Genomic DNA, 27,066 nt, shown 5'->3' with positions numbered 1-27,066 from the left:
GAATTCTGTCAAATATTTTAAAAACAGGACAGTCCGAAGGTAAGGCCTAGCAGTATTATGAAAGTGACAAAGGGAGCAGAAGGTTTATTGTGCTGAGGACATGTTTGTATGAGCAGTGTTCATGTTGTGATGAGCTGTGTGTGTCCTTGCAGGGGAGGAGCTGTGCACCGGCCTCATTGCGGGCTGTTCCTTGGACTGCTCCTTCGGCTTCCAGACTGACGCCCACAACTGTGAGATCTGTCAGTGCCGGCCGCGGCCCAAGAAGTGCAAACCCATTGTATGTGACAAGTACTGTCCCTTTGGATACTTGTACGTATTCTCATCCCGAAAGCACGCTTCATGCAACCCCCGTCTGCGGGAAACATGCAAAAGTCCAGGCGTATCCACTTGGCTTTGCTTGGGGCATAGCAGGGTGGTAGGAAAATAGAAACGGCGTTACGGATGTGGGAGTGCAGTGTTCTTCAAAATGGATTTTGATCAACACATTTAGAAACGGAAGCTCAAAAAACAGCAGATTATAAAGGGAAAGCAGTGTTAAATTGTTGAAGAATTTGACAAACAAGATGAGAAAGCTACTTACAAGTAATATCTCTTACATGTAGCATTTTGAAATTCTTTTGGCATGTTTTGAGGAACTTCTATTTTATAGCCCATTTATTTTACTCAAATTATTATCTAATATTTCAAGTATCTTTTAATCTCGATATGACAGCAGACTAGTTTTAGTAAGACATTTTTGTTAATTGCAGGATTTGTGAAGAATAGAACTATATCTTATCTATGTTTTTGTAAATGCATTCAAAATCTATATTTGTGGTAGACTTCTTTTTCCATAAAAGTAAATATTTATGGTTGTGAAACAGGTGACGAAAACTGAGTGGGTCTTTTGTTGCAGAAGTTTCTTAGTAATTAGTTTGAGTGGTGTCTATATATATCTCTATATATTTTACCAGTAAATTATATTTTGTATGGGTTCATTCCATGTCACTGCCTCCTTTTCACAATACTTTAATTTCTACCTCATGACAGCAGATCTTCAGATAACATTCAAATTTTTCTATTTTTTGCAACTCGTAGTCTTTGATAGTAATACTCCTTAAATTTCTGCTTCATTTTAGAGTTCTCTTTGGCCCTTGTTCATAAATGTTGCAGGCTTTTTAATAGCCATTTTTACTGTGGTGTGTCCTCTTAGTACACTGAATAGTAAATGAGAGAGGAAAACAAGGGATTTTAAATTAAGGAGTCAATAAAATTATCATCAGGCATGTTGACTTCAGGACTGGCTGAGACTTACTGTCAGTTTTGCAAGTGAGAGAAAGTAGAACCAGAGGGAAGTTACAGAAAAGGAATCCTGTAAAGAGCAGTAATTTTATTCTTTATGTATCATGAGTTTAATACATTGACCTACAGAGCATAATTACAATTCATGTATGTAATTTTTTTTTACTTAGATGAGCTGAACCACACTTTTTTTCTTTTTTTTTTTTTCATTCAAGTGTATGCTAAACAGTTTTATTAGAAAATCTCTGTGAATTATATAGCAAAAGCACTTTAAAAATGACAGCACATTTTAATGAGCATAGTATGGTAGTTGTAAGATTAAGATGTTTTAAAAACGGGTTGATTTCAAGCTGATGCCAGTGTTTTCAGGAACTCTGTCTTTGGGATGATTTTTCCCATACAATTTTGTGCACCTGAAAAATATATGAACTTTAAACCGTTTCACATTATTTGGAGAATAGTTTTCAATTTAAATTATGGGCTTACATCCAGAATATAATTTTATTATGCACAATGGCTGATATTTTTAAATAATTAATGTTTAACAAAGTCTTCAGATGATTTTTTAGAAATTGGAAATGAGCACTCTAATCTTGTCATTTTCTACAAAATACATGAAAAATTACACTGAATGAAATTAATAACATTTAAAGATATCTTCATATGGAACTATTGGTAATATAAAGGGCTAAAGTTGTGTCAAGGACTGCTTTAGGATCATTTCACTTCGAGTTTTACTTTGGTGTGAAAATTATTTAGATTTGTGGTTGTATAGCATATTTGTTCAGTTTACTGCTACTGTGCCAAATTCTTTTTTAAAGCACCATGTATTTGACTTCCAGGTGTGTTGTGCTCATTAAAAATATGGGGTGTAATGGAGGACAAATCTCTATTTTAATGTAAACATTTAGTCACAAATAGGACACAAAAGAAAGAAATATTAAAAGACAAGTATATTAGAGAGTGAGCAGTTAGGGATTAATCATCATATTTATGACCTTGTTTTAAGACTGTTACAAGTTAGTAATTGGAAATATTGAGTTGGTGCATCTTTAAAGAAACAAAAACCTTTTCATAATTGTCTGAAAAAATCTGCTAGATAAAGCTCACTGTTTAAAAGCTCTGCACAATAATGTAAAGAAGCATTCCTTTTGATGGGATAGGAATACATAAAGTCTTCATTCTCCACTCTACTGTATTGCAATTCGCTATTCTCAGCCTTTTAACTAAAAATTAGATAAAGTTTTCTACAGCTTGAAGCCAGGCTTTCTAGAGATTTACATCATTTATTTCTCCTCTATCCTGCTAGATCATTTTCTATAAGTTCCCATGTCTGTTCTTTGTTTTTGTACATCTGTGCCAAAAGCTTGAGTAGTGTTATCTGCCTTTGTGAAAAAAGACAAGGAAACATTGAGCATAGGATCCACTGAATGGAGGGAGGGTATGCCAGGGATGGAGCCCATAAAGCTTGTACAGTCCATAAAACCACTGTATCTAAAGGTGACAAGTATCAATAATTTTCTTTGCTCATCAGTCATTTTTAGGGGGGATGCTCTTGCTTTAAAGATGTAGATATTTAAAGTGACTTGCTGACATTTTGCAACTCATTTTGCTCATCTAGGAAGAACAAGCATGGCTGTGAAATCTGTCGGTGTAAGAAGTGCCCCAACCTGCCTTGTGGTAAAATCTGTCCATTGGGCTTCCAGCAGAACAGTCATGGCTGTGTTATCTGCAAGTGCAGAGGTACGTGCCCCTGCATTACCACCTCTAACTACAACTTGTTTGCAAAGCAGGTGGAAACCAGGGTGAAAGAAAAGCAACACTGCACAGGATATTTACAAATTGAAATATGGTAAATGGGGGGGAACCAGTTCAACATTGCTCAAAGAAATGTATTGGTTTGTGGTATTTGTTATTATCTATTCATCTGGGCTTCAACAGAAAGCTTCAGCTCTGCTTTTATCTCCCACTGCAAAGTCACAAAATGTTTGTTATCATTAATAAAAAGTGGATCAGGCTCTTAATAAGCAACTACTACTAATGAGGAAATTTAGGGCATTTTTTTCAGTAGTGATGTTCATCTTGCCTTTTTCACCATTGCCTTTTCTTTACAAAGAAGTGCTGGATTTGATAAATATCCAGTGTATCACATAAAATTGGAGTGCTATTTCTTGGATGCTTTTCAGGCAATCTTAATGAGCAATGAGTACAGAGAACAGCTGCCCGGGAGAAAGGACTTGGTGTTCTTAAGCTAAAAATTTCACACATGCCACATCCCCAACCTATAACCACCAAGTTCAAGATGGACCTTGAGATCAGATGTTCATTTGCTTTCTGCCATATACTTGTGCTGCTTTCAGCATCTCTCTTCCTTACAATATTTTCAGGTTATGTTCTCAATTAATCTGGGTATCAGACTTCCTTCATTGTTCATCTCCATGTGTTGCTTTTCATAACTTTTGGTTTTGCTCAGTTTCTCTCTCATCCTAACTGCTTTTTCATGCTTATTATCTTTGACTCTTACTTGTGTGGTTTGAGTAGTCAAGTAAGTTTTATTACTTTCCATTGCTTTGTCCAATGACCCTATTTTCAACTTCTCGCTATTTCTTCTGCATTTAAAAAAAAATGTAAAAGAACAAGCTATGGGAACAAAGCACTGGTAGAAAATATATGAGTTCTTGAAGTCACTCTCCTGTAGTTGAAGGCAAACATGCAATTATTTGAATCAAAAATATCCAACACTATCTTTTTTCTATATAATATTTTACAAAGCAGACAGTTTAAGAAACTTTCAGACTTCTAGCAAAATAAAAGTTGAATGTTATAAACATATTTTGCAGATGTGAGAAGCAGAAATTTCATTGACATAAGCTGCATTGTATGACTTTTACTATAAATTAAAGTTTTAAAAATTAAATAAGAAAGGGTAACTGCTGAATGGTGTCCCATTGTGATAATTCTTATTATTCAGTTTGTCATTTGGCTCACAATCAGAACACTTTTCCTGATTGTCATAATGCTGTGACTAAATACACACAAAGTGTTCCCTTAGATGTACTGTAATTGCCTCCCAGACTATAAACTTTGGTCACTAATTATGTGTATGCACACTTTTAAGTGCTCTCCTTAACAAGTATGGATTTTAAAATGTGCACAATTATTTAGTGAAATTAACTTGATCCATCTTTAACTAGTATTTACTGTTGTCATGATCATAAAGATACCAAGCCATGAGCATAGCACTTCAACATCCCTTCATTTGCAGTTTTGTCAAAGAATGATTGGAACAATTACCAGTATGTTCTGGGGAAAATGTGAGTCCTTGTTAAAATTTTGACCGAGAATCCTTAACTTAGAGGAAGGGTTGGGTAAATCCCCTGCCTGTGAATTAGCTCCACTTTCTAAATTGCTTCTGCCAGAAATAGTTTGTGCTAGGATTAATAGAACCATAGAAGTACAGGCTGGAGTAGTATCTGACAAACTGAGAGCCCACTTCTTTACTCATGCATGAAATAGGGTGTATCTGGATAATCCTTGACAGATGTTTGTCTAAGATTTAATTTATTAAGAATCTCCACTTTCAAAAGACACAAAAAACCACAACAAAACAGAAAGAGAAAAAACCAAACATTTCTAAAATAGTGTTGTCCTGTGGTTAGAAACATATGACATTTTAAAATGAATTTTCTAAAATTAGTGTCTCATCTTATACACATTGAACTGGTTACTTGTTGTCCTGAGCTTAGCAGACATATGGAGCAACTAAGCACCATTCCCTTTAGAATTCTTGCAATATTTAAGGGGTTACAAATGCAGGCTTGTAAACATTTTTTGGGTGGGAAAAGGGTTTCTAAGTCAAACAAACCCAGTTACTGCAGTTTCTCATCGCTGTTCAAAACTTTGATACTGTGCTTTAGCCATAGAAAATCTTCAGACTAGTAGAAGTAGTAGTGCTGTATTTAAATTTACAGTGCTCCTGTACTTGTGTCTTATATTGACCTTGCCTCTTCTGCAGTGGTGTCACATTGCACACTTTCTTTCCTTGTGAACTGCTGTATCTCAGATCATTTCAAAGATACTTCTAGTTAGCTAATTACTCCCATTTTGCATTTACACATTGGATTTTTTCAAATATTAGCTTTTGTACTGATTGTTTTCACTTTCTAATTTTTAATTACAATCTCAGTTTGTGAACTTAATTTTGAGTACCCGCTTAGGTATGTTTCTCCAAATTATGGAGTGTACTTTAGAATATTTTAGGAAAAAAATCTGGTTGCTTCAGAAACTCTTTTCCCTTGCTAAATAAGCACAGTCTTACTATGTAGGACTTCTGAGTGTCAAAAATTATTTTAATATAGAACAATATTCCAGCGATAATAATTCAAATCATAATTTAAATACTTTGATGCTAAATTATGAAAGTATAGTAACTGAATTTAAGTTTTTTCACAGTATTTCTGTTCATGCACCAAGATGAAGTCTGTTCAAAGTATTTTATCCTTATGCAGCATTTTTGTTTAGTTCACAAAATGGTGTACTAATGTAACTTCTGTGCATTGACTTTCTATTCTGATAATGTGCCTCAAATTAACTTTGTACCATCTGCTTGTGAAATCATCTTTGATAGATCTGCCACAGCTGAAGTGCTGACCTACATACTAGTGTGCAAAAAACAAAAAAAAAAAAACCACCAAAAAACACCCCAACCAACCAAAAAACGAACAAGCAAAAAAGCTGAGTGCTTCCTAAAATTACATGTAAACATTACTGCTTCTCATACATTATCCTTTTTTAAAAGAAAATTAATTAAGAGCTTAGTACAAATGATGTTATATGTATGTCAGCAGAACATGGTTGGCATACCACTGGAAACAAGTCAGTTCACTGAAAAACTGCTCCTGCATCCTTCATCATAGTAGTGATGTGGATGAGGGAGTGTTTGGCTCTAAATTCACTCTGCTGATTAACAAAGAATATATTGAGGCTGAATCCTGCAGCACTTAAATACCCGTTAAGATACAAATGAAACTTTATCCTCCCTGGACCAACTGCTTGTGTGTTCTGACAGAATGCAAGTAATACCACAGTCTAAGCTACTGTATTCTCATCTCAGTAAAAGCTAAAAGAAATGAGGGATGAAATTCTCATCTTTCTCTTCCAAATATCTCATTTATTGTAGTTATATAAACAAATAATTTCTCACAGGAAGTACTTTATGGCATATTTCCAGTATCTACCATTACCCTGTTAGCACCTGATAGCAATTTTTATCATTTGCAAGACTATCCATAGCTCATTTAAATGTTTTTATATTCCACTTGCTCTCAGATACATTATAGATAATCTAATGTGCTATGATATTTAAATATTTCATTTTAAATATGCTTCATACTATGTGCTATTTCCCTCCATTGCATTTCTCCTTTTTCTTACATTATTTAGACACTACTGCATTTCTGGTTGATTAAAAAAGTATAGGTTCATCAGAAGAAAGTGATTATATTTTCCAAGGAAATACTACAGGACATCCTATTGCCCCTTTCAGTGTACCTTTTAATTGTTTCCTGTGTGTTCTTTTAAGTGTAAATGATAGGACTGTTATTTACTTGATCTAATTTGTGCTTTAAAAATAAATGCAATCCAGTCACGAAGTTGGTGTTTCTTCCTAACCAACAGATGCTTATCAGGACACCTCATTTTTCTTTGGTTTTTGCAGAGGCAACAGCTTCCCTTCTGCCTCCTGTTAAAACAGGCTCCTGCCTGTCCATGGATGGACGGCGGCACGAGAACGAGGAGAGCTGGCACGACGGCTGCAGGGAATGTTACTGCCACAACGGGCGGGAAATGTGCGCCTTGATCACCTGCCCCGTGCCCAGCTGTGCCAACCCCACCATTCATCCAGGGCAGTGCTGCCCATCGTGTCCAGGTAACACAAGGTCTCTTCCTCATGCTTTGTAACCAAGTTTCGTTTCACTTGTGTTCTGTTTCTTAAAACATTAAAGTAATCTCACACATACTTCAGTAGTAGGCAGAGATGAAGGTTTCTATGCTCTAATGTAACATGATGAGTTGCTGTCATTAAGTTCTCGGCTGTGGAAAATGGGAACTTACATATTTAAAGCATATGCAAGTTGTGGGTCCTAACATGTTAATCTTTGACACATTGGAATCTTTAAGCTAGTAAAAGTGAAAGTTTCTAGTTTGTTACCTATAATAGCAAGTATTGTAATAGGCCATTACATTTTCATTTTTGATTTTGAAGTGGAGTTTTATTAAAATGTGTGTTGTACAACCCCTCAAAGATGTACACAAACAGATGTCTTAAGTAATTGAACATTGTGATTCTGTGTCCTATGCCACCAGCAGTAGATTATTTCAATACTTTCAGTGGAAAGGGCAAGTACAGTTTATGTTGCATTCCAATATCATTTTAGTAATATGAGAAACATCTATTAAGAAGTATGGGTAGAATGTAAGATTAATGCCCTCTGTTTTCAGACTTATTCCTACAGTATTTTATGTGCTAAGTAGATTAATTTGTAATACAGTAATATTGTCTATGACTTTATTGAGACTCATGGTAGGAGTAAGAACAATGAGGCTCATGAAGCTTCTATAAATAGAGAGCAGCAAGACAGTATTGGCAGGATATAAGCAATTATGAACTTTTTCTAATACTTTGTAAAGAACAGGAAATCCTAAGGGCAAAATAAACAGATCCTCTTTCTGAAAGTGACAGAGAACAGTGCATCCTCCCAGTGACCTAAGATAACCAATCTCTTTAGATTGCTTAGACAAATGGTGATCTCCAAGCCAGCTCACACCTTGTGGTAACTGGAAAAATCAGTCAGTCCCCAGAAAGATGGAAGATTCCAAAGGGTCTCTCTCTTTCTCTTTCAGCCTTTTCAGAATGATTTGTGTGGTATTGTAGGGGATGATATACTTCATATGGATCAGGTTAACATCAGTCTTGTCTTATAAAAAAAACAAGATTCAAAATTTATAATATATGGTGTTTTTTCCAATTCCAGCAGTTCTCTTGTTAGATCCCCAAGAGTCATCCTTGACTTCATTCTAATGTCAGCATACTCGTGCATCTTGATTTACTGAACATGTGCAGAATACCTCAGAGCATTCAAATAAGAGTAATGGGAATTTTGGTCTTTCAGCTGGCCAGCAGCTAGTTACTTTGTGTATGGAGAGGAAGTTTGGGTAAATTCATTCACAAGCCTAATGTTCAGTTTGTGGAAGAAAGGTCAAAATAAAGTTAGCAGAACCTATTATCTCACACTATACATGTCTTGTGGATGAGATCAACGTTTGATTCTGAGCACCAGCAATGTTGGTCTCTTTTATAAAAGCAGTTGCTTAGCCAGCAGTGTCCATTCCTTTAGGAGAGAGGGTCTGCATAGGTTTCTGTGTCTGACATCAATCCTGCTTTCAAGCCACTGGTCACCTAGCTTCTGTTTAAATAAAGTCATACTTCGTGTAAACTCTTACAATGCTAGGGCAGACACAGCATTTTAAAGATGGCATATATAAGGGTAGGAATTACTGTGGTCAAATTAGTCTCAATGTGGGGTTTTTTCCCCACTGAGGTCTTATATTTATTAGAAGTGTAATTCTGATTTTATTTTGAACATATTGATTACCCTCTGATGATGTTTAATATATATCATGGCTTTAAGTAGATTGGAATACAGTGTTAAGTAGATTGGAATTATGAGACTGAGAGCATGTCACTCATATGTATCTGCCATAAGGTTATTGAAGTAATTAGCAGTCCTGAGGTACTGGGTTTGGAATTGCACTCTTAACTCATCCACAGGGAAGTGGCAGCTCTCATAAATCATTTTGTAAACTGAAAAAAAAAAAAAGCGGTTACATTCAATTCCACATTTACTTAGTTTTCAGCAGAGCAAGATATTGAATGCTAAAGCGTCCCTTATAATCATGTTTCTATATATTAAGAGGTTTATATGGATCATCACAATGCTTGTAAAAATCTTAAGGTTTCCTGTAAGGTTTAAAAGCCATTGGTTGCTACTGTTCCACAGAACCATGGTATGTAGAAAGTGTATATTTGTTTGACCAATTGTTTCCTGAGGTAATGTAGCTGCACACTTGTGACACTTCAGTTGCAGTGATGCATCATTATCAATGCTGCTGAGGGAGCAGTAGGCAACACATACAGCAGTGCTATCTGGTTGTGCTTTTTTGATCAGGAACAGTAATTAGCTGTAGCAAGACAGGCCTGTGACTTTGCAGAAAGTTAAATGCAAAGGAGATGACTCAGAAAATATTAGTATTGCTTTTGCCATGGTGAGTTAAGATGCCTTTGCATAACTTGTAATATATTGTTCCAGCTGAAATAAAAATCTAACAGTGACAAGGCAGCAGACTAGCAATCTTATTCAGGTAAATGCTGCTGAATCATGTATGTGGTTCATAAATGTGAGCAATTGGAAAAGCATGGCATAAGCAAATTGGTGAAAGATAAAATAATTCCCTGAAAGAAAAGCACAGGACTTTGTGAATAGACTAAGATCAGTCACAGTCAGCTTCCTTGAGTTCTACCAATCATTCTACAGAAATGAAAACACAATTGAGTGGCGTTTCCTCTACGTGGCAGTGTCATAGAGCAAAGGGCAGAAACGCCGTTCTCCAGACAGGGACAGTGGTGCTAGAAACATGGAGAGAAGCCACAAGCACTTTGTGAGCCTTGGCCTGCCTAAATGCCTAGAGGAGCTGCTGTACACTTAATTTTTCTCTCCTTAACCAAGATATTTGGGTTAGGATGATGTTCACATTGGGCATCATTATAATGAAGTAGGTGAGAGGCACCTTCAGAAAGTGGTTTAGAGATGTAGCACAATTAGCAAGTCACTTTTTTCTTCTTTTCCATTCACAGCATAGGAAACCTGAAGAGGTTCGGTTCTTAACAGAGGCACCTAACTTAGCTGTCTGTTATAAAATGGGTTGAATTCAGGCTGAAGGACATCACTAATAAGCCTGAAGCTTCACTTTCAAAGCCTGTAGCTTTCAAACTCATGGCTTCCACAGCTGAAAAAACGTGATGTGTGAGGCATCTTGGTATCTATGCATAATGCGTGGAAAAAGCTGGTGGTATTACTCCAGGTCCAAAACAACCAGCATGGTAGGCAGGCAACTATTACTGCCCTTATTGTCCCTAGTGGGGGATAGGCTTCAAAGGATTTTAAGCAGGCTGAGATGGTGGCATAACTATTTCTTGATGGTAAATGCTTAAGTACTCAAGCTACGTGATAGGTTTCTTTATTTATCTTTTAAATCACCAAGAGGTGAAGAGTTCCCCCATTTTTTTAATACCCCAGAGGCTGGAGGACACTCATGCTGACAAAGGGAAACAGTTTCAGTTCCTTCCTTAACTTCAAAGAGGTCAAATTTGTTCTCTAAATGGCCAGGGTGAATCTTTTAGCCAGGGCTGCAGAGGTGATGTAAATAATCTTTTGAAAAGAAAGTAAGGTTCATTTGTTGAGATACAATTACTGGAAGGATAAGGCTACACATTGTGGCATTTCTTTATATCCAGATGGGGGGTTTTTTCAAATTTGGCAGGTACTTTTTTTTTTAATGTAACAGTGATGAAGCACTTCCACTGATGTTAAGTGCTTGTACATTTTTAGGGGGCTGGGGGGGGGATTCTGTGTTTTGCTTTCTCTTTTCTGGTGGATTGGGGTTTTGGGGGGGGGGCTGTTTGGTTGTTTTTCTAGTGTAGCATCTAATGATACAGATGATATAGACACATATCTTTTGGGAAACTTAACCTTTACCTAGACTTCCTAAATCCCAGAGGAGAAGCTTACTTATCCATCCTTTCAGGAATTGTATCTGAAGTTAATATTTAGCAGTTAAGAAACTGTCTGATCATTAGAATTTTTCAGAAAATGATAACTGTCTCTTGGAATTCCCAAATCACAAGTTAGTTTGGTTTTTTTTGAAATGCCAAGAATGCTTGAAGTTACCTCTGATTTATATTAACTAGTGTTTATTCAGACTGATTCTCACATTTTTTCCTGCTTATATATTTCCCATTTTTCATGAGATGCAGGTGCCATAAAGTCAAAAGAGCTTCATTAAGAATAATGTATATATGTATTTTCAATAATAGCAGAAATTCTTCACCTTGTGTACGGTTGTTAATTATAAGATTCACTGTTGATTTTGCCTCTCTTCCAATTCTGTTTTTCCCAGATGAAATAATAGTGCAAAAGCCAGAGCTCACCAGTCCATCAATCTGCCATGCTCCTGGTGGGGAGTACTTTGTAGAAGGAGAGACGTGGAACATTGACTCTTGCACACAGTGCACGTGCCACAGCGGCCGTGTCCTGTGCGAGACCGAAGTCTGCCCACCCCTGCTCTGCCAAAGCCCCACCCGCACGCAGGACTCCTGCTGCCCACAGTGCCCAGGTACGTGCTGACATCCAGCTGTCATCAGAGCCCTTCCTTGATCTGAGCATGTCTGGTGTTTCAGTGTGAGAGTGCTCAGTGTGTGCTCCGTGGTGGTTGTCGTGGGGCCTTTGTTCTCCTGCAGTTTGCAGTGACAGCCTGCAGTTCTCTAATTCAAGTGCAAAACTTGACTGTGTGCAAGAGAGATCTTATGTGTAAAGGGAGCTGTGGCCCTGAACTTGGAAAATCTTGAAAGCAATCTAATAATGTAGGGGTTGTGTAAGAACCAGAATCCTTGGAAGGTTTATGAAATATGCACTCCTTTATGGAGACATGCAGGATTAGAGAAACTTTGAAAGCAATCAAAGTGTTAGGTAGATACAGGCTTGTTTCTTTTTCTTTCTACACAGCTTGGTTTCTATGAGCCTTTTTATTACTGTCTTGCCTCTTTGGGATTTGGTCTCAAAAACTGGTCTCCGTTCACTTTTACCTTCACATGGTGTCATTCTGATAGTGATTTGAAGGCAGCTGAGTAATATCAAAGCATTCCAGCCTGGCAAGCATGCCAGACTCCTCCTAGACTGCCTCACAGTGTCAAGAAGATAACAGGATTTGCTTTCCCCCAAGGAAAGATATTCAATTATAAATGAACATAAATTCCTATTTTACATAGCAAATGGGGAAGTTTATTGCAATGGAAATTTAGTACAAACCTGTGAATTGGATGTAAACTCACGAAAAAATATCCCTTTATTCAAATCAAAATTTTAAAATTTACTTTAGGAAAAAACAGAGGTTGATTTTTGCCATTAGGTTTTGCTACAAGGTATTTGTTTGGGTTTGGGTGTGGGGCTTTTTCCTGACAAAATATTTTGTAATTTTTTGTAATATTTACCTATGTAAACAAGGTAGCCAGTTCTCCTGACTTATATTTTTTTTGTTATTAGTAATGAACATTTGCTTACTTCAAAATACTCTTTCAGAGGAGCTGATCTTTCCTCACAGGCTATATAATAAGCTTAGTCTCATAGCTTAATGCAGGTAGATTGAGAACCTCATCTCAGTGCTCTTATGAATCCTTTCTTCTCTTTTTCTTAGTCCTGTTTCTTGATCTGTAATGTCTTGTCACAGACATCTTTTCACTAAAAATCCTTTCTTAGGACTTTTTCCCTTCTGAGGAGCTGAGGCCTCAGAAACAAAATGTAGACAATGTTTCTCTGCTGCTGTGGAATGCAACAGGTGGATCCATGATTGGTCTCCTGTGGATGTTTGGATTTGGTGACCAGTGACAGCAGAGCTGGCTCTCGCTCTCTGTCCAAGCCATCTGCCTTTGTTATCATCCTTTCCGATTCTTAGCTAGCCTTCTGAGGAAACCTTTTCCTTCTATTTCTTTCTAGTATAGTTATGATGTAATATATATATATCATAAAATAATAAATCAAGCCTTCTGAACATGGAGTCAACGTTCTCATCTCTTGCCTCATCCAAGAACCCCTGTGACCACTGTCACAGTCTGTTAAGGTACAGCTTCATTGCAGGAATATGTCTCCCCCATGGATGGGCATGAGAATTAAAGCAAACCATTGGCATCAGGCTGAAGCACGGTCAAGTTTCATTTGTTTCTCAAGAATTATAATTAGCTCATCTAAGGCCTCTAGTGAAGGTGACAGCAGCATAATAGCTTTTCACTTTGCATCATTCAAAAACTTGGGCTGACATGGTGGAAGATGGGATTCAGGTTTTAGATTTAAAATTTAATCTCTCTTGTTTGAGATTAATCCCTATACACCATGCAATTTAGAGCAGAATCACTTTCTGAGGGGTTGCTTCTGATGATGATTGTTTTTCTCCTTGCTCTCCTTTTTCCAAGCTTTTTTTCTTTTTTATTTCTTGCTTTACTTGTTTTTGTTTCTTTTTTGAGTAAACTCAATAAAGGTCTAAACAAGCATTATGCTAGAGCATATCATGAGCTCTTCATCCCATATAAGAGCTAAAAAGGCATAAGGCTCTGTCCTTCCAGTTCTTCTGAAGTAGTGAAGCAATGTGTAACAATTCCATTGTGTTCAAGAGTGAACCTTCTGGTAAGGAGCTCTGAGAGAAGTTACCCACTGCAAGTTAAACAACCTAATCTCTTTATATTTACAGATGAGACTCTTCAGCCCCCTCCATCAAGCAATGAGAGCATGCCCAGTTACTGCAAAAACGATGATGGAGATATTTTTCTGACAGCTGAGTCCTGGAAGCCCAATGTCTGCACTAGCTGCATTTGCATGGATGGGGTGATTAGATGCTACTCTGAGTCTTGCCCACCAGTGTCCTGTGAGAGACCTGTTTTGAGAAAGGGACAGTGTTGTCCTTACTGTATTGGTGAGTGAATGAAAGTAGTTGCGAACTTGCTGTTCCCTTCTTAGGAATAAGACCGAAGTTTTATTTCCAAACTGAAATGCTTTCCCTGAGATGCAGTCTATGCCACCAATCAGACTGGAGAGTGAAGTCTGCATGGGGAGCTTTGAGGATCATGATTTGGAGTTTTTAGGTAGAAGAGCATAGAGATATACATCTAATTTGCCTACAAACTCCAGAGGCCATCCTCCTGTAATCTTAGTAAGACACCTTATTGGATAAAGACATTAGAAAAAAATTATTTTTTTTAAAGGAAGATCTGTCAGGTAGCACAAATGTTATGTCAAGATTTATGTGATTATAATAATATGAGGAAAACATTAATTATGACTGCAGAAGATGAGCTGAAGCATTCTGAAATTTCACAGAATGGAGAACTCTTAATAAGGCATCTAAATTAAAATACAGGAAAAATGGAATTTCATTAACGATAGTACCTTTGAGATAAAAACAGGGAAAATATATATTTTTTAAAACACTGAAAATGCATAAAGACTGGTGTTGAATTTGGAGGTGAAGTAAATGGTGGTTGCTGTAGACAATGAAAATTTCCAGGCATTTTTAAAGTAGCAAAATTGGAGATCACTTTTCCATTGTGTGTTGAATAGGAGTATTTATGTACAGATGACTTCTTTTGTGAGTTCACAGTAAGTACAAAGGCTGTAGAATGGAAGCTGCTTAGAGAGAAAAATCACATATTGTACTCACTGAATTTAATCTTTGTAGTATTGTTGGAAGGCATTTAAAGGTTACTTCAGTTGCAAAAGTAGTAGGGAGAGATACAGTAGAAAAGAAGAGCAAGAAGGAGTATAAGGAAATTGATGGGTTTAAATATTTAATTGAACATGTGAGTCAACTTGCCTATCTATAAACAAAACAGTCCTTCATCAGAAGGATGGTAGAAAGATTGTGAAGTGTGTTCAGACATCGATACAACTCTTGAAATCTCTATGTCCTTTCAGATAGAATAGCTTTAATAACAGGTGATATAGTTTTATTTGATGTACAAGGAATTCGATGGAAGAATGCCAGGCAAAGTTACAAAGCATCCAAGCTTCAGTTGCCTTTGGAATTCTACTTAGATATTGAGGACATTTTGAGGCAAAAGTGCAATGTTAATCCTATTACTATTTCTTCTCATTTTTTGCATACAAAATGGGGAGAATTTAAAGTTTCTTTGACAACTGTCTTTCTGCAGGTTTTTCTTCCAGTGAGTTTGAACCATAAAATAATTTTAACCCAGAAAACATTTTAACATTAAAAAAAATATATAGAGTGTTTGAAAGTTGGGTAACCAAACCAGTAAAGTCAGAACACAAAGAATACTGCACTGAAGAATTCTGTGGGTGAGGAGGGGATGCACCAGGGGTACTTGTGCAATATGAGCTACAAAAATGAAACCTTTAAAACCCTACATCTTGCATGTCAGGTTTGCAAATATATACACAGAGCATGTAGACATAGCTTTAGTTAATTTACTTTGAATCCTGTATAGTTGTATAATATCGCAATACTTAAATGTGTGAGCTATGAAAACTTCATGGTTTTTTTAGTATCAACTACTCAGCAAAGCAAAATGCAGTAACCAGATTTTAATTAATACTCAGATATAAAAATTTTCAGTGATGCTACATTTTATTAAACCATGTTGTCCTGTGTAGTCACATGTTTTGTGGTTTAAATAACAGAAATTCATGGTAACTTTTTTTATGGCTTCCATTAATTATATATACCCTTGCATGCAAGACAGGTCATGCACTTAATTTTCATCTTTCTGGTTCTTACTGGTTTACTCTTCATTTTTGAGAACTGTGAAGCACATCTTTGTATAGATTCTTTCTAAATATTTTTATGCAATACTTGATAAAATGTTTAGAATCATAGAATCATTTAGGTTGGAAGAGACCTCTAAGATCAGTGAGTCCAGCTGTTAACCCTGCACTGCAAAGTCCACCACTAGATCATGTCCTCAGATGCTGTGTCTGTATGTCTTTTAAATACCCCAAGGGATAGTGATTCAGTCACTTCCTTGGGCATAGGCAAACTCTGTGGAAACAGGCCTGCTTAATTTCTTGGAATTTCAAAAATTATTCAGGATTTTAGCACTGCATTATTTATTCTGCTTCTTTCTGGGTCCAGTTTGTATAGACTCAACTTCAAAATTTTAGTCGTGGATGCTTTGTTGTTTGAATCTTCATCCTGTGTGTTCAACGTTTGTCTTTCTCATGCAAAGAAAGATTAATTTGGATAGATAACCTTCTAGTTTAGAGAGGATAAAGGGATATCTATTTAATTAGAGACAAGATTAGTCTTCTGCAGAAAACAGAGCAATAACTGTCCAGTCATTTACCAGATGAGGCTGATTTTCTGGTGGAGCTAGAAGAAATTTGAGAGAAGTGGGTAGAGCTAGACACTGAACTGTGTTTTTGTATGTGGGTTTCTTACTGCAAGCCTGTCTTGTTTCCACTGTTCTTGAGCACCTGTAGTGGCTTTCATCTTCATCCTTGTATATACTTTCATAGAGATGGACACCAAAACAGGAAACTCTCACAGGATAGTACCTTAAAATTTCCTCTTGAGGTACAGCACCATAATTGTGATTTTACCTTTGCTTATTCTTCTAAAAAATATTTGCTGAATAAAATTGTGATGTGTTCTTCAGAAATTTGGAAAAGCTTGAGCAAGTTAAAGGACTTTTCCAGACAAACTAGCTGCAGAATTGAAGAAGGTGTCCTAAGTGAAGCAAAGTAACATTTTGGGAGCTAATCTGAACAGGCCAGAAGTGCTAAGGTTAGATCTGCATAGGTAACGAGCAGCAGAGGGGCGCTCAGGCAGTGTGCCTCGTCCTGTCCCCAGACACACCCTCCTGACACACGGTTCTGCTGGCTCTATGTGCCAAATGCACATCAGCTAGGGAACAACCTGATGCCCTTCCTGCAGCTGGCTGCCATCTTTTCCTCCCACTCTTCCTTTCCCATGCCCACACAAATCTACTTGGAGAGGTTGGGATCCATACTAAAAGCCATGCAAGCCATGAGATACCAAGGACCTAGGGAACGATTTGTGCTTTTCAGATAATTCCACTAATTTTTCTCAATAGTACTTCTTGCTGGTCCTCTTTTGTATTTGAATTTACTCTCTCAGATCTGTTGGACTGGTCTGCTGACTGCTAGCCTTGTTATTCCAGATTATGTCTCTATTATGTTGTCACTAATTAAAACCTTTGCTCATGGCCAAAGTATATAATAAGGCTGACACAGGGTAAATATGTCTAACTGGGATACTTGGAGATGTAATCTATATGAATGTTAAACCAGTATTTATCTGAAAGTTTAAAAAGTTTCATTCTATTATCTCATTCATATGTTTAATGTGCAAGTTCATGTCATCAGCAGGTTTCACAACAATTTTTGCCTCTAAGAAACAAAGACAGGAGGAAGCTAAGATAAAAATTAAGCACCACTTGGCTTTTGGAGTTTCTGCTGTGTTGTTTTTTCACTATCCTTAAAGTTCTTTGGCTCCAAAAAACATCCTAGGCTAAGCAATTCATTACTTCCTTCTCAGTGAAATAGGTTTACTGTAGACCACCTAAAAGGCTTGCACAGGATGCAACATTAAAAAGTGGTATATTGAATGCCTAGGCAGAAAGATCACGTAGATTTCCAATTTATATAATATTAACCATTAAAAAATGTACTGAGTTTTGTTACTTGCTCTTTTCCGGGGGTTTTCCATTGATGCAGTTGTAGGGAATTATCAAATCCCCTTCAAATAGGTTCTATCATTACAGTCTAAGCACTTCTAGTTATTTCACCTGAGAATCTCTCCAATCCTTCTTGGCATCTTGCCTAATCTACTTTTTTAAGTATTCTAGACAGAGTTCATCATTCTTGAGCTTTGGTAGTTAGAAATTTAGGTAGTTAGGGTTTGGGGTTATTTTAGCTTAATAGGATTGACTAGGAAACAAGGAGGAAGATGAGTAGTTGGTAGCCTCAAAGAGTCAAAGAGAATGATTTTTTCTTCATTTTCTCAGCACTTTTGATATCATCTTTTCATGTCTCAATCATCCATCCTCTAGCCTCTTGCATTAAGAAAATGAGGAGAAGCAGCCCAGGCTAATTATGTACTTCATAAAGAAGCAGAAATGACATCTTTCCCGCAAAGATTTTCTGGACGATGAAGAGAGGATCTTTTCGTTACAGCTGGGATTTCCTTGTGGCAATTATTTCACTTTTGTGTCTAGGAGTGAAATCTGGTTTGTGTGTAATTGGCTGCTAGCGCAGGCTCACAGCACTGTTTTCCTTCCACAGAAGATACAGTTGCAAAGAAAGCGGTGTGCCACTTCAGCGGAGAAACGTACGCAGACGAGGAGCGCTGGGACATCGACAGCTGCACACACTGCTACTGCCTGCAGGGCCAGACCCTGTGCTCCACGGTCAGCTGCCCACCTCTGCCTTGTGCTGAGCCCATCAACGTGGAGGGAAGCTGCTGCCCCATGTGTCCAGGTAATGTGATGTGACAGCCCAGTTTATTGTCATGCTGCTTTCCTAGGGCCCGTAATAAGGTTTTGTAATTGGGTTTTGAATGTCAGTCCATGTTTGAACAGCATCACAAAGGCAACAGACTTTTAGACTTCAGGAAAATTAATATTCTTAACAGATAGGCAAAACTGCGCAAAAGCATAGTTTCAATTTCACTTATTCTGAGAACTGTGAACTGAAAAATTACTTACTTGCCCCTGTTTTGTCCTTTCACAAGGCTAAGGAAATATGTTAATGAAGTGGGAAAATTAATATCCTTACATCTCTGCAGATTATGTTATAGTGATTAACATTTCTGTCTTTTCTGAGGGCGTTGGTTACTTTTCAAATATCACATTGCTTTGTTTTTCATTTTAACTTGGCTTAAAAGCAATGTGATATTTTCTTAGCTATGGGCACAAGGGGCATAAGAATTGCAAGTGGTTTTTAATGTGAGTCCTGATATACTTCTGCAGAAGTTTGCTCGCCTTATTCAATCAGCTGATAACTCCTTCTGACAGGACAACTGGGAAGATTCAGCAGTACCCCTTCTTGCAGTTCCTCTCTGAGGATTACAAAAAAAAGCAAGGCAAAGAAACCAGTAGGGACTGTTTACATATCAGCTGGGAAGATACAGCCTTCCCTTCATTTTTGGGCAGGGCGGGGGATTTTGTTGAGTATCACAGAGGATACTCTGTGGAGTATCTGGAGGAGCAAGCCTGTAGTTAAGCATGTATTCTGGGATGGTATTTTCAGAAGCAAGTTTGTCCACACCAGTCCTTTGTCCCATTCACATTATGGTAATGATAATGGCAACAGGTATGTATCCTGTGTACAACATGGAATAAGTTTTCAAACAAAATCCCAGGCTAATGATGAAAATTATGAAACAAATCAGAGAATTCAAAGGACAAAGCACTGCAAATGGGCAAATATATTTCCTCAATTATAGCAGCACTAAGAAGAAATTAAGCAGCCTGCAACTTGTGAAAGACATTTTTCTCATTTCACAGAGATGTATGTACCTGAACCCACTAACATCCCCATTGAGAAGACAAATCATCGAGGAGATGTTGAACTAGAAGTACCAAACTGGCCGACACCGAGTGAAAATGATATAATCCACATTCACAGAGGTCAGATCTGATATAAACCAGGATAACTTAGGACTGTGTTTATTCCCCATGTTTTAATGCATCTGCTTTTCCTCTTCAAGTAGCAGTTGTATCTGAGAATATTCTTCAGCGCATAATTCAGTGCAGTACATGCATTTTGCTTTGAGTAAAGATGAGTCAGTCGATTAAATTATATTTGTACATTTTGGTCTCATTATCACTCCATGTTCTGCATAGAAGAAACATCTGCGTTGGCATGATGGAGTTCTATAAAATTAGGAATACAACAAAATGATGAATCAGAAGTGATTCTTGGGTGTCTTTTCTGATTCAAAAACTAGAAAGCAGGCCATTGGAGTTGATAGACCTTCATTTGATCCATTTGACATTCTCAGGAATAGATAAACAAAGGTGGAAAAACATGTATCACAGCCCAATATATACCATAGCCATGATATCAGACATGAGACAAAAAACCACCTCAGGTATAGTGACACACAGCCAATAAGGTTGTCTAAGGATGTAAATACATCTTCTGTTTAAAACTGCACTGTAATATTATTCCAGCATAGAGGAAACGCTGTGCCACAGTTTTTGTCAACCTTTTCTAACTGAAGGACAACCTAAATTATGTAATTTTTTTTAACCTGAGGATTTCTTTTTAATCTGAGAATGTCCTCATAGCATTCTATTTTTTGGAGAAAGAATGCACGAAATGTAACTGCTTTACAAAGTTCTAAGCTTTTATAACTCCAGCATTTTAATTTCTCAGGCATTAGTAGCTGGCTTGTAACTATCCTGCCTGGGGGTTATAAACACCCACTACAAACTGTGAGGGAATTTTGTATATGTCATTGAAAGTTACCATTCCTTGCAATTACACACAAAACTTGCTACAGTCTAGTAGACTGCCAGCAGTTTGTTTTCACGGGCTGAGTGCTGCAGGAGTGAGTGAACACATCATACTTGTCCTACCAGTACAAAGTAAAAGTAAACCTTTTAAAAGTCAGAAAGAAAAAATTTCTTTCATCCTAAGATTTCCAAGCTCTCCTCAGAATGGAAACACAGAGTCTGATTTTTTTACAAGTGGGAATTTGGTTGTGATCAGATAAGATCATGCAAACACAGATGAGTTAAGAGGTTGCTGTCAGACTTGGTCGTTACTGTGCTTTAGGTTTCCTTCTATCTCCTCGCTTTTGATGGCCTTTTCCTGACTAACATAGTCCCTCTACAAGATACAAGCTGTTCTAATTTATGTAAATAAGGTGACATTGCAGGAGAGAAGGTCCAGTTCTTATGAGTGACAAGATGTACAAGTGAGACATTTTCAATTACATTCTTCCTTGTGGCCAAGGGCCGTTTCTAATCACAACCAAATGCTCCCAATTGCCCTGCAGACATGAACCATCTCCAGGGGGAATACCGGAGTGGCAGTGGGCCCCGCCCCAGCGAGGATGCATCCGTCAGCTCGGTTGCCTTGGTGACGATCCCAATCACGATAGCGCTGTTACTGATCATCGTGCTCCTGCTTATCAACCAGAAGAAGCAGTGGATTCCAGTGTCCTGCTACAAAGCTCCAACAAAGGTGCCGTGTCTAATTCCAGGTTATCCCATTTTTACGAAACCAGGAACAAAACATAGTGGAAAATGTTAAGCAATAAAGAGGCTGTTAAAAGTCTGGGAAAAAAGGTACTGCACATCTAGGGCAAGCAGGTTAAGCCTTTGTGTGGTGCTGAATTAACAGAGAACAGTTACACCAGCCCAGTTAGGGTATGGGAATACCAGAACTCCATTCAGAAGGTGAAAAATGGTGACTCTGAAAGGGAGTGTTGGTCTGTTACTATGTCTAACATAGGCCAACTTTAACAAAAGTCCAAACCCTTTCATTGCCAGTTTGATTTTGTTTTATGCTTAGGGATGTCAGGAGCCAGGACATCCTTCTGGCTGTCCTGAGCAGCCAAGACCCTGCCAGAGGTCTCAGAGACCCTTGCACAGAGCCCAAAATGCCTGTGGTTTTGATTATGACCCATGGAGGAAGTTACCAACCTTAGATGAAGATCTTGCAAGCCATGACAAATTAAGTAGCATGATAGTGAATTTATCACAAGGTAAAAAAGTAGATTTTGGGGTGTTTAGAATGGGGATTCAGGGGGGCAAGATGGAGGGATCTGGGCATATCCTGCCTTTTTTCCTTGGCCTCCATCTTCTGCTGTGATGTTGGCACTTACAGATTGGTTTAGAGTAGAAGCTCACAGTCTAACATAGGTGATAATAATTGGGAAGTAATTGTAAACATTGTATATCTGGTTTTTAGTATAAAGACTAAAAAGGGGCAGCCTCGGACTGTCTTGCTGAGTGGACCTTGGCAGGACAGGAGAAAGAATTTTATAGATAAGATACAATAAACAACCTTGAGACCGAGAAATGAAGAGCCCTGACTCCTTCTTCAAGCACCAGGCTGGGAAAAGAGACTTTCGAACTCTTCTCGGGGTCACTCTGACAAGCTAGAGATCCCAACATATGGACTTGACCCAAACAGACTTTAAAAGTAATGTGTGAAATAGAAAAACTGTATTATTTACTCAGTATTTCCTTTCTGTTTTAACAGCCTTCTTGCCTAAACAATCAACTGGTATATGTGGACTGCGAGAAAGGTACCAGGGTCCAGGTGGACAGTTCTCAGAGGATGCTAAGAATTGCAGACCCAGATTCAAGATACAGTGGATTTTACAGCATGCAGAAACAGAACAACCTACAGGCAGATAATTTCTATCAAACAGTTTGAAGAATTGCACCCTTGCCAAGGATTTAAGAAAGAGAGAGAGCGAGAGAAGGAGAGACAGTCTGCTATTAAAATAAAACTAGAATTGTGCAGTTGCTTAGTGGATTGTATTGGATTTGTGACTACATGTACAGCTCTAAGACCTTTCTGGGATGAGCTCTGACTCCTGCAATGTGCCAGAAAAAGCATTCCCACTTTTCCTTGAGATAACTGACCAAGTGTTTTCTTAGAACCAAAGTTTTGAAACTTGTTAAGATGTATTTGCTTGTAACATAGCTATAGAGGTTTTTTGGGAGGGGGAATCAGGGGCTAGGGGTAGGCAATGAAGTAAAAGGAAGCTTCAGAGAAGAAAAGCTGGTCATGCTTGGCTGGAGACGAAAATATACTGCTGAGCAGCAGGATAGTGGTTTATCTTGTTGCTCTGAAATTGCATCTGTTGCAGCAAAAGCCTAACCCCAGGTGAAAAAAATATGAAAAGGTCTGATTATTTTTTTTCCAGCTGTTGCTACAGTAATATACTCCTAGAACAGAATTTGTCACATCACAGGTGTGGTGTAGCTGCAAATATTTTTCTATATGATGAGAAGCTGCAGTAGTTAATGAAATAGCAAGGAAAAGATTATAGCAGAAAATAAAGGGTGGGTTTATTAAGGATGTATAAAATTATACCTTGTGCTGCTTTTTGGTTTTATTTTTTGTTTTTATTTTTTTGTTTTCTTCAAAGCTGATTGGCTAGATTAGCCAGACTTCAGCAGAGTTAGCAAATGACTGAGGCCTAAGTAATTCCTGATATGAGCACTGGATCTTTTGACAGCAGTATTGAAAGGAGGAAGGAAGGAAAGAAGGATGGAAGGAAAAGTCAAGAACACCATGCAGTTCCAGGGGCTTTTGTTTGTTTGTTTTGTCTGTTGTGGTTTTGTTTTGTTATTTTATATCAATCTCTGGTTGTTCATACAGGAGAAGGAAAAATATTTTTGTTGGACAAAGCTCTTGCGTACAAGAGAGTAAAAAAGAGACTGTTTTAAGGTTGTTTTTTTCCTGTTGATGTTCTTATTTACTGGTATGCAGATTTAGAAACTACTTCCATGCTAGGAAGCTGCTTAATTTTAATTGTATATTACTCAAGCACCTTTTTTGAAGCTCAGAAAAAAAAAGGAGATCATGCTTCTTTAAACTTTAGCATTATAGGAATATTTATGTAAATATAATTATGCTAAAAACAACAAAAAGTATTTGTATGTTTGTGTATATATATGTATATACAAATGCATGTAGGTATACATATGTATATATACGTGCATGTGTATATACACTATACATATATATACTGTATATATAAAATACTATGTATACAGTATATATTTTTTCTATTTTTTTTCTTGTTGAATGTATTTTTATCTGAGAGAGATTTTACCCAGAGCAGAAACAGATAACAGGCATTCCATATCAATGCTTAATTGCTTGTGAGTTTAGGAAAGACAAGAAAAGAGCATCTCATTCTACCTACAGTTTGATTTGATTTGATTTGAACGTGTTTGTGTGTGTGTGTGTGTGTGTGCACTCTTGTGTTGGCGTGTGTTCAGTTCGTGCACGATTATAGCAGTAAGCGTTGCTCTTGCTACTTGCTACATTTCAGGGTGTTTCTTATTTTTCTTTTCCTGCTTAGCCTTAAAAAGGCTTTTTAATGAATGCATTGGCTAGAGACACTGATGACAATATACATGCAGCACTAATCAACTCCATGAAATAACACAATCAGCTCCTGGATTTTGGTTGGTTTTGGTTTTTTTTTTTTCTTTCTTTTTTTTTTTTTTTTTTGCAAACAATTGTTTGAAACAACTACTGGAATATTGTCCGCATTAAGCTGGAAGTTTGTTGTAGCTTGCCTCATTTATAACTCTGACTGTATAATACAATGTTAACTTTCCAAACAGGTCTTGGCACTTTTATACTAATTACCCATTTGTGCATTGCCTTTTTTCTTTTACAAATGCTTGTCATAAGAGACACAGATACCCAGTATGCTTAATGTGAAAAGAAAATGTATTTTTTGTAAAGGAACTCTCAAGTATTGTTGTAAATACTTGGTCAGAGATTGCTGAACTTTAAAACTGAAAAAAAAACTAATTTATTATTATAATGACCTAATTTATTAATCTGAAGATTAACAATTTTTTTTTGTTTTAGAATATCAAAAAGGTGTTCTAGCTGTTTGCATCAAAGAAAAAAAATAGGTGTATCATCAAGGGTCAACATTTTTTCTGCTTATATAACTTCAGTTTCCAACCATCAATAAGAAAAAATGTAGTCTCCCCAGTGTTTTGTACTCAACCTGATAATGAAACAGAGATGTTTCTGTCCAATAACTACAGAGATTTTGTCAAGACAAAACATCCATTCCTTGCATAAGAGTAAGCAGTCTTTATCCAGAAATTGTAAATGCTTGCTTTTGTTTTACAATCAAGGCCATATTCTGAAAATATTAGCAGGATATAGGACATGGTGTAAAATGTTTTTATTATTATTATTTTATTATTATTATTTTAAAGATATGATTTATCCTATGTGCTGTATCCATTACACTCTTTTACTTTGGTTCCTGTTGTGCTCTTGTAAGAGAAATGCAGATATAATTTTCTGAAAAATAGATGCATATGTGGCACTCGGAGTGCACTGCGGTTCAGCAGATTGCTTGTTTACTTTTTTAACTGTAAGGCGGTTTCTTGTAATTTGGCTCTTGGCAGCACAATAAAAAATTTTAAACCTACGGATGCGTGTCTTCTTAAATGTTTGTGTTTATCATTTCTGGGCACTCGTCCTTGAGACACTGGTAGTTTGATATTATGGTGAGTAGGAGTTTGTATTATTGTCATGCTGACCTGAGATCAGAACAGTTCAGAAAGTACTGTGGGTAAAAAAGAGTTTGCATGCACAGAACATTCTGCATATTACACTGAAGAATTTTCCCATTAGAAGCTTTGTGGAATTCCAAGTAGTTCCAGTGTACAGTAAAGATGAATCAAATGCAAAGTTAGGCCTTTGCCCTGCCATGGAGTTCATGGGGTCTGGTCTTACCTGACAGAAAGGCAGGATTCTATTGTGAGGATTAACCATACAGAATTCTAATGTGAGGTCCTACAAAAAGTGTATGGGATCAGAATTTGCACTTCACGGACTTCCTGAGCTGCAGATCAACTACTCATCTATTGGGCTATAATGGCTTTTTTTCTTCTACTAATTTGTAAGTTAATTAACTTGATGTCCAAGTTCTGGTATGTAAGATCCTGAGGCAAAGTAGTTTTCATCTTAACTACTTGCCTCCTTTCTTTGAACTTATTCTTCTAATGGTTTAATTAAATATCCCTGACACTGCATTCAAAGCAGCAGTAGATTACTATTTATATGTCACCCATTGATTTAGAGACCTGTATCTTGTTTCCATTTTTTCTCAAGAATCCTGAGATACAATTCTTCAGGAGTAGTTCCGTGCCTTATGGCCGACCTTGCCAGTCCTTGCACTTCCATGTACATCCTTTAAGGTGAAGGGTCAGGGGACTGAAAATGTCCACATTGTTCACACGTGGTACTCCCTGGATGCAGCATGGTGTTTACTGTTTAGATTGCTCCTGAACTGCTGAGTCAGTGTTCTTGCAGAGAGCAGGCTGCAATAATACAAAAATGGCCAGTAATTATTGCAAAGCTCATAACTGACTTTAACTAGGATAGATCTGTATTTATGTGCATTCCTTTATATTTCCATACACTGAATTTCTTCTCCCTTGCAAGTTACATGATCCAGCATTACTGCTCCCTCCCAAGACTAAGGCTATGGAAGACTTATGTCTTCTAGAAGAGCATCTTCAAACTCTGCAAGCATTTTGGGTTTTAATCAGAATGAAATAGAGAACATCATGTATAAAATAATGAAAACATCAAAGTATAAAACAAGTGATGCATCCACATTTTAACACTCATAAGTAGTCCTGGTCTCCTCTGCCTTACAATATCTGAAAGTTTCATATTTGGAATGCCTTTTTACACTAGAGTTTATCAGTCTGTCATAATCCAAAGTAGGATAGGATGCAAATCCTTTCGATGACCTCAGTGGCACTCCAGTGCTTAACTAGGAATGTGTTTTCCACTTGCAGTGTTGCCAAAAATCAAGTAGGAAGTACAGAAAGAAAAATTAAAAGAAACTCAAACTGCATCAGGAAATTAAGCTGAGAAAATTGCTGGTACGTACTTTAGGATATCAAGAATTCGTGGCTTCTCAAAAAAAAAAAAATCTAAAAAAAGCCCATCCTAAGCTACTGCACGTAAGGCCACAATATAAAGGTGGCAAAGAATGGACATGGGAGTCACAGTGCTGGTAAGAAAAAGTAGATTCTAAGAAAAGCTTAGATTCTTGTGTACTGGGAGACTAAATGGAGGCATCAATGACAGTATAAAAACAAGTTACAACAAAACTGCTGCAAATACTCCTACTACGGCAGGAGTATTTGCAGTATACTGGAACGGGGTGATCTTTAAAGGTCCC

The 27,066-nt window shown here is 37.3% G+C and overlaps 1 protein-coding gene across 1 annotated transcript in view; it reads left to right on the top strand.

Annotated features, from left to right (window-relative positions):
- Window positions 1–25,296, top strand: part of CRIM1 (cysteine rich transmembrane BMP regulator 1) — a 174,969-nt gene extending 149,673 nt beyond the window's left edge. Inside the window, exons 9-17 of the mRNA XM_063151875.1 lie at window positions 153–309; window positions 2,903–3,024; window positions 6,998–7,207; window positions 11,515–11,730; window positions 13,855–14,076; window positions 18,423–18,617; window positions 19,646–19,768; window positions 21,145–21,332; window positions 22,356–25,296. Coding sequence (XP_063007945.1) covers window positions 153–309; window positions 2,903–3,024; window positions 6,998–7,207; window positions 11,515–11,730; window positions 13,855–14,076; window positions 18,423–18,617; window positions 19,646–19,768; window positions 21,145–21,332; window positions 22,356–22,532 — 1,610 coding nt within the window. The 3' untranslated portion in view covers window positions 22,533–25,296. The remainder of the gene's footprint in view (window positions 1–152; window positions 310–2,902; window positions 3,025–6,997; window positions 7,208–11,514; window positions 11,731–13,854; window positions 14,077–18,422; window positions 18,618–19,645; window positions 19,769–21,144; window positions 21,333–22,355) is intronic.
- The last annotated feature ends 1,770 nt before the right edge of the window (window positions 25,297–27,066 follow it).

This window comes from Melospiza melodia, chromosome 3 (genome assembly GCF_035770615.1).
Source record: "Melospiza melodia melodia isolate bMelMel2 chromosome 3, bMelMel2.pri, whole genome shotgun sequence".
NCBI classification, from domain to species: Eukaryota; Metazoa; Chordata; class Aves; order Passeriformes; family Passerellidae; genus Melospiza; species Melospiza melodia.
This window is presented reverse-complemented; position numbering and strand designations above follow the sequence as displayed.